General features: G+C 38.8%; 1 protein-coding gene across 7 annotated transcripts in view; it reads left to right on the forward strand.

The window, feature by feature from the left end:
* Nucleotides 1-12,409, forward strand: part of PRKN (parkin RBR E3 ubiquitin protein ligase) — a 1,334,302-nt gene that overhangs the window by 248,864 nt on the left and 1,073,029 nt on the right. For all 7 annotated transcript variants that reach the window (XM_028494771.2, XM_028494769.2, XM_028494768.1 and 4 more), the window contains one exon: nt 8,938-9,101. In XM_028494771.2, the coding sequence (XP_028350572.1) occupies nt 8,938-9,101 (164 nt within the window). The remainder of the gene's footprint in view (nt 1-8,937; nt 9,102-12,409) is intronic.

Raw genomic sequence — 12,409 nt, forward strand, 5'->3', positions numbered from 1 at the left:
TACTCATTGCGGTGGCTTCTCTTGTTGCAGAGCACGGGCTCTAGGCGTCCAGGCTTCAGTAGTTGTGGCACGTGGGCCCAGTAGTTGTGACTCACAGGCTCTAGAGCGCAGGCTCAGTAGTTTTGGCGCACAGGCTTAGTTGCTCCGCGGCATGTGGGATCTTCCCAGACCAGGGCTCGAACCCGTGTCCCCTGCATTGGCAGGCGGATTCTTAACCACTGCGCCACCAGGGAAGCCCTGGCTCAACATTTTTATTCATTTCAATTTTTACTCTAGGAATTATAATGTATATTCTTAAATTTTGACAGTCAATGTTGTTAATAATGCACCAGTTTCCACCCAAAATGTAGAAGAAATGGTTGATATCCATCCCCCAACTTTATGCTGTAGTTGTCATATTTATTATATTTGTATGTATTTTGGACTCCTCATGAAACTTTTTAATTTTTGCATTGAATGTTTTCTTAGCTCAACACTATATTGAACTATCACTAGACTGAGTGGTTTAAACAATAGAAATTTATTTTCTCACAGTTCTGGAGGCTGGCAGTCTGAGATCAGAGTTCTAGTATGGTCAGGTTCTAGAGAGGGCCCTCTTCCTGGCTTATAGACAGCCTCTTTTTTACTGCATCCTCACATGACAGAAGGAGAGATAGCAAACTCTGTGGTGTCTCTTCTGGTATAAGGACACTAATCTCTTCATGAGTACCCCACCCTCATGCCCTTGTCTAAAACTAACCATCTCCCCAAGCTCCCATCTCCATATACCATTGCATTGGGGGTTAGGGCTTTAACATATGAATTTGGCTGGGGGGGATACTAAATTCAGTCCATATAAGCAATTATATTATTAAAGAAATTAAGATGAATAAAGCAAAAAATCCCCACATAATTGTCTTCTGTATTTACTCAGTCATTTAGCATTTCTGATGTTCTTATCCCTTTCTGAGGATCTACATTTCCATCTGTTGTCATTTCTCTTTAGTATGAAGAATTTTCTTTAGCATTTCTTATAGGGTGAGTCTGCTTGTGACAAATTTTCTTAGTTTTCTTACATCTTAAAATATCTTTATTTTGCCTTTATTCCAGAAAGATATTCTTACTGGATGTAGAATTCTGTGTTTAACAGTGTTTTTGTTTTTGTTTTTAATTTGAATACCTTAAAGATGTTATACTTTTACTTCTGGCCTCCATTGCTTTTGATGATGAGTTTAAGCTATGTGAGGGAATCTCTTTTCCTGTTGCTTTCAAAACTTGTTCCTTATCTTTGGCTTTCAATAGTTTGACTCTGATGTGCCTTAACACAGTCTTATTCAAATTTATGTTGCTTTTCGTCATTGAGCATTTTGAATATGTACATTTATTTATTTCATCATACATTTTAAAATTCTGGGCATTATGTCTCAAATAATTTTTCTGCCCCATTTTCTCTTCTTTCTTTGTCACTACAATTATATATATGTTAAACCATTTGATATTACCTACCAAGTCCCTGAAGTCTGTTCATTTTTTTAAAAAACTCCCTTCTCTCTATTCTTCATTAACATTTCCCTCTTTTATCTCCATTTTGTTATTAAATCTATTAATAAATATTTATTTCAGATATTGTAGTTTTAGTTCTAGAATTTCCAGTTGATTCTTTTTTATAATCTCCATTTTCTGCAGGGAGTTGATCTGACATGTTACTCAGTCATTACAAAGAGCAAAAATCCTGGCCTCTATCTGTTTAACACTGTGATAGTGAGGGTGAGGAGACTAAATGAAGTTTCTGATTAGAAAGAACTTAAAAGATAGTTAGAAATCAAGAATTATGTAAGAAACTAATAAAGAATGAGATCAGATAGCATATAATCAAACATTATGTGTTATAAATAATAGTTTAAAAAAAATAGTAATAGCTAATAGTGACCTGGATCCTGCAACAACCCATTAAAGGTTAGATTGTATATGCCAGGTTGCTAAATGTTGAGCTGTGATTACAAAAATGCTGATTAATTCTAGAGCTTTGTTCTTCACTATTATTCATTGGGTGGAGGAATAGATTAGTATAGACTAGATTATATTAGAAATGAAGTAGGACTCAAAGCAATAACATCATTTGACTTTATTCTAGAAAAGAAATTGTAGAAGTCAAAATCTATCTATTCTCTGCTGCCAGAGGATAATTTCACAGTCTTCTCATCCTGATGGTTAATAGCTTCACTCAAGAAAAACCATATTCATTACACTAATGTTCAACACTTTGAACGACAGGATACAAAATAAGGGGGCAGGGGGAGGTAAACATGGCTGAGATATGGAATTTCTGCCAGTTGAGCTTGATCCCTGACTCAAACCTGTATGGACTCCATTGTTACCAGAGTTCTCTACTCTGCTTGGTGGGAGTTTGACATCACAGTTTGAGGCTGCATTCTCAAGCAGAGGCCTGTGCTTTACATTGTCAGTTGAAGGTAACCCTTAAGGGCCAGAGAATATATTCACAGTTTGTCCTTTTAAGGATATTTGATGCACCTACACAAGACCATTACCTGGATACATTTTTTGTTGTTATTCTTTATATCTGTTGTATAGGAAGGGTAACTTTACTAGATGTTGCAATTAGCTTTCTTCTAACTTTTTTCTCTGAACTTAGAAGTTACTTATATGACCAGATAGCAAGTGCCTATTATTCCTTAATTGGTGATTTTGCGTTTGTTATTTTTCTGTGATAATCAGAATATAATAATGGTTCTCTCTCAAAACAAGTGTTTGATTTTCTTAAAATATTACTATTAGTAATTTTTAAGTGCTGGTCACACCTTCACCCCCTACTTACTTTAATCCTACATGGTAGATGTTCTTGCTGAATCATACTTTGTGCTTTTCTCAGTTTAAGAAAAAAATCATTAAAGTTCAAGTTTAAAACATACAATAAAGTACCCAATATGGTCATTCATTTACCTAGGTTTACAAAATACTGTATGTGTGTGTGTGTTTGTGTAAAATATATGTGTGTGGATATACACATATATGTAATATATTTCTATGTATACATTTATATATATACACACACGTCTTTTCTTTATAATTGTTTCTTAGACTAATATTAAGATGTTATGGACTAATACGTATATGTATATAATATACTTATACATATAAAGTATATACACACACAGTATTTTTATTAATTTGGATATACACACATATGTATACATGCATATATACCTATATGAATACACATACATATTCTTTTGTAATTACTTCTTAAACTAATTTTTAATGATTTGAAGTATATTAAATTTTTTTACTAGCAGAGTCTATGAAAAATGCCTAATATGCTGCAGTCCTTTAACAAATGGTTTAAATTATGAATGCAAGAAATTAGGATTAAAACAAATTTTACTTTCTGAATACTGAAGATATACTGTGTGATTTGTGGGAGGTTAATTTCACCTTTATATAAGGATTTTGAGATTTCTGTATGAAAGTTGTTAAGTACATGTTCAGCGTAGTTCTTGTGAGCAAAATCTATAACTTGAAGAATGTAGGAATTGGTTCTAAAGATTAGATAATTCCATGGACTCACATTGTTCTGAGGATGGTCTGAGGTTAAAAGTTGTGAGAGAGTTGGATTTTAAAATGAGAATATAAAGTAAAAATCATGGTGAATGAAAATTCCGCATTGAAATATATTAAACTGCCCAAGAATTATAAAACATGCAGCTTGGATAATACAACCCTGGGAGGACACTCAGAAAAGAAGAGTTCAAGCAGACCTCTGGGCGCTCTAAAATCAGTAGGTCGAACAAAAAAAGAGAATCTGATAGATGAAGCTAAGAAAGTATGTCCTGTGTTGTAGGAGGGAAACTGGGAGGGCTTAGTGGCAGATGCCAAGAGAAAAAAAGTTTTATTAGAACAAGATCCTTACTGAATGTCCCTGAATGGCCAAATATGAGAAAAATAGAAAAGCAACCCTTGACTGGAAATGTGGAGGTCATACCAAGAGCAGTCTTCAAGAGTAGTTCATAAAAGAACAGAAAGTAAAGAAATGGAAAGCTGAACTGTAAGAAATTCACAGTAGAATATTCTGTGCAGAGAAGTGGGATAGTGAATGGAGGGGAATGTGAGGACAAGGTTTGTTTGGGGTAGAAGCTACTAGAGTGATATTTCTCAAAGGTAAAGAAGAAACTACCTCACCAGAGATATGTAGGGTTACTTTTTTGTTGCCACGTTTATTAGAGTGCGCTCCTGGTATTTACTGGGCTGCAGCTGGAGCTAAACATCCTGCAGAGCTTAGGGCATTCTCTCTTGGGGAGGAATTGTCTTGCTCGAAAAGCAATGAGCCCATTTATACTCTGATGACAATGGTCTATCTTGGGCTCTGTTTTTATTTGATTCTCTCGGTGAAAATGTCTAAACTCACATAATATTCCATGCCATCTAAAATCACTTCTTCACTAAGCCTTTGGTAAGTTCTGGATTTGTCTGGATTGGCCTACCTTGGATCACCTATATTCTAGGGAATCAATCACTATGACCTGGGGAACACCAGGCACTGACTGTTTTATGTCCATCTTTGAGCCAGTCACTGTGACAAAGAGGATGAGGTTGTGCTGATTAATGAGAGCTCACACCTGGAGTTGGGGGGGGAAGGGTGAATCACCCCACCTCAATCCTGTGACTAGTCTCAGTGTAGGAGGAGTAGAATGGCTGCTTTCAAGGCAGTCAGAGTCCTACAAGGACCATGATCATTGATGAAACTATTATGGTTATAACTAAAAACTTAGGCCCCAATCAGACAGGACAAGTAGAATAGCCTTGAGAAAAATAGAAGTGCCCATCAACCTATGACTCCTTCCCCTCCTTCCTCCCAGTTTCTTTCTTATCCTCTGGATCTTCTGAACCCTGGTCAAGGATAACATAAAAAGTAAGTGTGAATGTGACTCATCATCTTTTTCTTATCATTGTATTATGGTGCTTATTGATAATACACATAATGGATAATGTTTAGTGATATGGTGTTTATTTCTGGTGCTATGATAGGTGTCATCAGAACAAGCATTCCCAAACTTTTAATTTATAATTAAATCTCAGAACATGGAGATAAGCTAAATTCTTTATCATGTCTCTGTTCTTGGAAGTTGTCTGTATCATGAAGAGGAGCAGAAATGAAAAAAATAGGCTACTTAATTTAGCTCTTCTCACCTCCTATTTAATCTATCTTAGTTATAATACAAACAGTGGAAGCTGCTTTAATGAGTGCTACCTCCTCTAGGTGACTAAAATTAGGAAACTAGTTTTGCAAAACAAACTTACCTTGTACCAAGGGTGCAAGGTAATATGCTAAGGACTCTTTCCAGAATTTCCTAATACATCCGTAATCTCAACAAATCTTTTGTAACTGGCATTTGATGTTGTATACATTATCTCCATTTTAGCGGATAAGGAAACTAAGAATCCAGGTGAACAGATAATTTGTCCTAAGTCATAAAATTAGCAAGTGGCACAACGAGGATTCCAATTTCTTCTTTCCTGGCTCTAAGGGCATTCTGCTTTCTGTGACTCTGAAAGAGGTAGTAGAGGAGGAGGGTCGGGTGCTTCTCTCCTCCTCTCTTTTAGGAATCATGGCTGAAATGACAGGACTAGAACAGATGGAACATACACGTTTCTCACATGGGCCAGAAAAAGATGGAGACCCACTGCAAATTATGGTACTGCCATTAAACACTAGCTGTTTTCCACATCATGGCATTTGGTTATTTATCAGGTCACTTTAAGATGTTTGTTCTTATCCATACCAATATTTTAGTCGGCCAAATATCTGCTATGTATTTGATCAATCTTTCCATCAGAAAATTCATACTATATTTATTTGCTGCTCAAAAATATTCGTTTATAAAGTATTGGTACAGTTTATCCAAACTGAACTTAAGCTCACAAACTTTTTTCTATTTATAAGGAAAAAAAGGCTTTTAGATAGTAATGATTTCATTAGTGGTACAGAGTTATCTAGTATATTTTTTGCAGATTATTTTTCCTTTAGTTTTCTTTATAATTCTTGTCCTTAAGGTGGAATTCCCATGATTTGAACCCCAGGAGAAGATCAGCAACTTCAGATCTCCTGGAATATTTATTCCTTTTTTTAGTAGCCTGTGTATAGTTTTCAACTGCTTCTTCCCCAATGGTGTTTTACTTTTTAAAAAAATGTCTGTTCACACTACTAGAAAATCCAATTTGCAACTGGGACCATACCTTTTGTCCCTTATAGCCACTCACTTGTCACCATGTCTTATCTGATGAATTGCTTGTCTTATGGTCTCTGATCAGAGGATGCTAGGAGTATACCTCAAGGGATTCTGATACATTTTTATTTCTTCTCCTCTACTTTCAACAGTGTCACATGGCATCTACTTAAAAGTATATCAAAAGCACCTTTTCCTCTGTAATTGTTTTTTTCTTTTTTTTTCAATCAGTTTTCTTTATTTGGAACACTTTTGTCACTTCCAGTTCTTACTCTTTCTAAATATTTTCTGTGCTGGTAAAATATGTCAGGTTTTTGCTCCTGTGGTGTCATCTCTGGCATCTACTCTCAGTTTGGTGTCATTTGTATCTCATTGTGTCTTGTAAATATTGTTCATTGTGGTTTGCTCTTAGCTCTTCACTGGAGATTTTATTTTTTTCATCTCATTTTCTACTGCTAACCTGTCTAGAGGCTATCTGAATTATATTATAAAGACTTTTTGGCTGTTGTGTTTTGTAATTTTTTTATCATAAGGAAAAGGAGTGTGAACTTTTCTTCTGAGACGATTTTAGGCAGCATGTTATAGTAAATGCAATGGGATTTAGAGGTAGATTGAACTGAGTTTAAATTGTGATTCCATTACAAAGTAGCTGGTGTCCTTAAAAAAGTGATTACAATTCTCAAGGCCTTCATTTACTTTCTATTAAATAAGGGTAATAATACTGACCTTACCAGATCATCAGGAAGCTTAAAATAGCATATGTAATGTGCAACTTCTACCACATAGTAACTGCTTGAATATTATTGGCATTGTAATTATTATTTTATTATAATTATTATTTGGTGGGCCATCTCACATTTGAATTTAGAACTAGTAAGTGATAATGTTACATTTAAAGCAGATACAGGGACTTCCCTGGTGGCACAGTGGTTAAGAATCCACCTGCCAATGCAGGAGACATGGGTTCGAGCCCTGGTCCGGGAAGATCCCACATGCCACGGAGCAACTAAGCCCGTGTGCCACAACTACTGAGCCTGCTCTCTAGAGCCCGCGAGCCACAACTACTGAAGCCCACGTGCCTAGAGCCCGTGCTCCGCAACAAGAGAAGCCACCGCAATGAGAAGCCTGCGCACCGCATTGAAGAGTAGCCCCAGCTCGCTGCAACTAAAGCCCACGCGCAGCAACGAAGACCCAACGCAGCCAAAAATTTAAAAATAATTAATTAATTAATTTACTTATTAAAAAAATTAAATAAAGGAGATACAGCAGAAAATAAACTATAGTGCCTGATCTTGAGGAGTGTATAATCTTTTAAAGAGGTAAAATATATACCAGAAACATCTAAGACATATACAAATATTCGTTATTTTAGAAAGTAATTATGTGATAGTTATAAACACTAGAAATATTACTTAATGTATCATAGAACACCCTCTGTGGTTTATTTGTATTTTGAAGATTAGGGAACTGAGAGTTAAAGAGGGAAGGTTAATGTGTTTACCCCAGTCTCCTGAGCTGATAAGGGACCTACAGGAATTGGTGAATAGGTCCTCTCACTTTGGAGGATGTATTTGTCACCTCTGCTATACTGCTTCCATGAGGGAATGTGGCAAGTCTTGTAAGACGTACACAGTAAAAGCCACTGGAGCCCTGAAGAGGTGAGCTCAGTCTTGAGGGGACTGATAGTGAGAGGCCTCTTGGAGGAGGTCACGTTTGAGATGGATCGTGGGGGTGAACAGGCTTTCAAAAGGCAGAGGTGAGGAAGGGAGTGATGTGAACAGAGGCAAGGGGTGGGGGCAGGCGTTTTCTGTTACAAGTTTTTTGGGAGCATTTAGTTTGAAAGATTTGTGCCTTTAAAGGATTTGAGGGCTACGACACAGCGAGGGCTCTAGATTAATACGGTTTACTTTGCAGAACAGTGTAGGACATTTCGGAGGTGAAGAGAGTGTATTAAGACTCCAGCTGGGAGGCTGTTTTAGGAATCTAGATGTGACTGAATGAGCGTAGTGACAGAAGGAGTGGAAGGAAAGGGCAGATGGGAGAGCCATTGAGGTGGCAGGGCAGTTGGCAGTGACAAGAAGGCATGTAAGAAGACTGTGAGGTTCCAGCCTGGGTCTTGAGGGGAACGGTGGTTCCAAAAAGAGAAAGGGCGTATCACTAGTTTCAAAAGAAAGGGCAAATATATATTTCCATAAGACCCAGTGAAGCCTTTTGGCTGGGACCACCAGTGCCTAGGGCTCTGCTGGGTCTTCACTCTGATCTATAAAGTGGCTTGTTTTTGTTCCATTGCTATACCATGGGTGCTAACACAGTGCATTTGATTTTTTATTAAGAGGGGCACTGTAGAGGCAGTGTGAGTTTGTATAGGCTGTCAGAGCTGAATCTCTTTGATAAACTCATGGGAATCTTACACTTCCAATCAAGCAAGTGTTCTGCTTGAGTCCCTCTGTTTCCTAGGTTGGCTGTCAAAGGGAGCATGCAATTTTATTTGCGGGTCACTGACTAATATATGAAAGGGAAGTCCCACAGGGAAATTCCATTTTTCTCCAAATGTTGCTCCATAGCATTAAGTTTCATGTTCTAAGTGAAAGAAAATATATGCTGTTCATCAAAGGGTGGGTGATGGGTAAATCAGTTTAGAAATGTTGTTATTGCCATTTAAGGGCTTTGAGTAATGCTTACTTTTTTTTTCTTCCCCTCCAATTTTCTTGGTCAGTGTTTGTCAGGTTCAACTCCAGCCATGGTTTCCCGGTGGAGGTCGATTCTGACACCAGCATCTTCCAGCTCAAGGAGGTGGTTGCTAAGCGACAGGGGGTTCCAGCTGACCAGTTGCGTGTGATTTTCGCAGGGAAGGAGCTTAGGAATGACTTGACAGTGCGGGTGAGTCTCCCTTAGTGGATCGTTCCTGGGATGCGGCCAACCCCATTGCTTATGCTGCTTCTGCCGCCAAGCTGACATTCATGCCTGAGATCTAATAGAATAAATAGTGCCTGGGGATTCCTTGAACTTTACTCCATACCGCTTCATTAATTCTGACCTTCTTAATTATGCATTAAAACAGCAAGCCCGAAGGATTGGAAGAATAACTGTGAGCGAGAGAGGGAAAAGAGAGAGAGCACACAAACTGGGCTTAGTGAATAAATGTTTACTGACTACAGGAGAAGCAAGACACAATTTCTCTGTCTGTTCAATTTCTACCTTACTTATTCCATTTGAATCTTAATGAAGAAGGATTCAAATAAATTGTTCCAAATCAGGTTGCTCAGTCACTGTGCTGTGAGGAATGTGTAACCCAATTGTGACCCCTGGAGGATGGTCCTAGGTCTGCTGCCGGGGCTCTTTAGGGGAGGTGCAGGGCTCAGGGCCGTTCACAGCAGCATTGAGAGCTCCCTGCCCCGTCAGAATCGCAGTGCCCAAGCTGTGGTGGAGGAAGACTGACGCACAGCAAAAGTCCACCTTTGTATTCAATTTCTCCAAGCTTTAGTAACATTTTCCCGAGAATGGGCCGCTGAAACATTAGAGAGGGAGCAGTGTGTGTTTTCTCTCCTGTCCCTAATGCTTTCAGGGCACCGCACGGCTCCAGATACCATCAAAGGGCTATATCCTTTTCATCTGGGTGTTTCATTCACAGCAGTGATTTCTGTAGGAGAAAGGGAGAATTGGGTAGGCGATTGATGAGCAGTGCCGTCACCTAGAAGTGGAGACCTGTAATTTGTTGAGAACGCCAGCAAATAGGACTCAATATGGATTGAAGTCATTCTTTGAGAAAGTATAAGAAACGAGTTGCTTTCTGTGGATGGTTCAGGTGATGCTGAAGAACCCTGCGGACACATTTTCCCCCTTTCTTAGCCAGCACAGATGAATTGCGCTTCTGTTTACAGCTGTGCGGGCGCTGCTGTGTCTCTACTCAGAGTCCCTACTTTATGGACATCCTGTCGCTGTCTCCTCTTGGTGATGATGTTTACTGCTTTGTGAAATGCTTTCGAATCTGGGCGTACAAAAGAAGCTATAGAAATGCAAATCGTTCCCTCTTTCTCCAGTGCCCCTCCTGTGACGGCAGGAGGCACGTGCTCACCGTGCACAAACTGCTGTGCTTTGCTTTTAGGCAATTTGTTTTTGTAAGGGAAGTGCCCATGCTAAAAAGGGTTTTGATTTTTTTTTTATTGCAGTCAACTGAAAAGCTTTTTTACTGTACCTGCCAAACTCTAAATCCAAGAATGTTTCCTTCATAAATTATTTTATTTTATTTTATTTTATTTTTTATTTATTTATTTATTTTTTTTGCGGTACGCGGGCCTCTCGCTGTTGTGGCCACTCCCGTTGCGGAGCACAGGCTCCGGACGCGCAGGCTCAGCATCCATGGCTCACGGGCCCAGCCGCTCCGCGGCATGTGGGATCTTCCCAGACCGGGGCAGGAACCCGTGTCCCCTGCATCGGCAGGCGGACTCTCAACCACTGCGCTACCAGGGAAGCCCCATAAATTATTTTAAAACAGCTTCTTGAACCAAAGTATTTTATGTTACCGGAAGTTTTGAAGTTTCAGGCTCTAAAGCTTCTCACCTCTACCACTGGAGCTGATAGGTTACACTAATTGCTACAGACGATTGAGTTTTATAGATAGATAGGTAGGTAGATATGGATATGATATAGATATAAATGTAGATATATAGATAGATTGATTAAGATTCTTTATTTTGACAAACACTTCCAATGTTCTGGGCTTCTCAGGGGATCCCAAAGAAAGGCAAAACTCATCCCTACTCTTGTAGAGACTGCTGTTTACTTAGGGCCTCTAAAATCAACAGAAATATTAGGTTGAACCATGTAGGTTAAAACTATCAGCAATTTCATGTAGCTCAACCAAATAGCTATAACATAAGGATGTCAAACATGATAACTGCCATATGAAAACTGAAATATAAGTATTATGAAATTTTAAAGGTGGAGAAAGCACATCTGAGTGAAAGTCACCAAGAAAGACTTCATGGATGAATTGAAACTCGAGTAGGGTTCTGGGCATGGAGAATGAGCATAGGGTGTGCTTGGGAACAAGCATAGGTTCCTGTTCTTTTAGAACCTAGAGGAGATGCTGAGGATGGGGTTAGAAGGGAGTTGGGAGCTGTATTTTACAGAGCTTTGACCGATGTGACATTGAGGTTTCAGGTATGGAGATCTAGAGCAAAATAGGGTGCCCTGGAGAGAAATAGGAGTCTGGAGATCCAGTTTGATCATGGGCAGGATGAGGAGTTTCATCCATGACAAGAGTTAATGCCAGTGGGAGATGCTGGCAGGCAGCTGAACTTAGGTGTGGAGCTTAGGGCTTGCTTTATATTTGAGGACTACCTACATGGAGGTAAATATTGCAGTTACTGGAGCAGATTCAGTTGCCAAGGTGCAGAGGACAGTGGCACAGGAAATCTGTTAGGTAGCAGGGGAGGAGCCAGTAAAAGAGGCATCATCCATCCAACTGACACTTCTGAAGATAATTTGGAAAAGAAAATTACTGGTAAAGAATATATGTGCTGTGAAAAGATGGAGGATGAGGAAGAAAATAGCCTTTGGGCTTGGTGACTGTGGTGGTGAATTAGGGACCTTCAGGACTCCAGGCCAGGACTGTAGTTGGAAAAAGCCAGATTGCAGGGGTTCATTATGAATCATGGGACTATGTAATGAGCACGGCCCAGCCAGTCACTGAGGGGAAGGAGAGACAGGAGTTCCTGGAGGAGCACAGGTCCTGCACTGTGTTGTACATTTCCTAGCCCTTGACTGTGGGCATGGCTGACTTTCATGCAGCTGGAAGCAGTGTGAAAATGCAACTTTATATTCTGAATTCTTTCACTTAATATTATATCATGGGCATTTTCCATGTTGTTGTATAATCTTCATTTCTAAGTATCTAGATCATTCTCTGTAATAAGAATGTTTATATTATATTTAAGGAGTATCTAGTTTTTAATATTACAAATTAAGGCAAAACAGTTTTTTAAAAGGTATCTTATATACTTAGAGAATATGGCCTCTCTGTGTTTCAGTTTGCTCATTTGTAAAATGGGAATAATAATAATACGCATCTCATTGGGATTTTGTGAGGGCTAAGCTAATTTATGTAAAACTCTTTTTTTTTTTTTTTTTTTTTTAACATCTTTATTGGAGTATAACTGTTTTACAATAGTGTGTTAGTTTCTCCT

Source organism: Physeter macrocephalus, chromosome 10 (genome assembly GCF_002837175.3).
Source record: "Physeter macrocephalus isolate SW-GA chromosome 10, ASM283717v5, whole genome shotgun sequence".
Taxonomy (NCBI): domain Eukaryota; kingdom Metazoa; phylum Chordata; class Mammalia; order Artiodactyla; family Physeteridae; genus Physeter; species Physeter macrocephalus.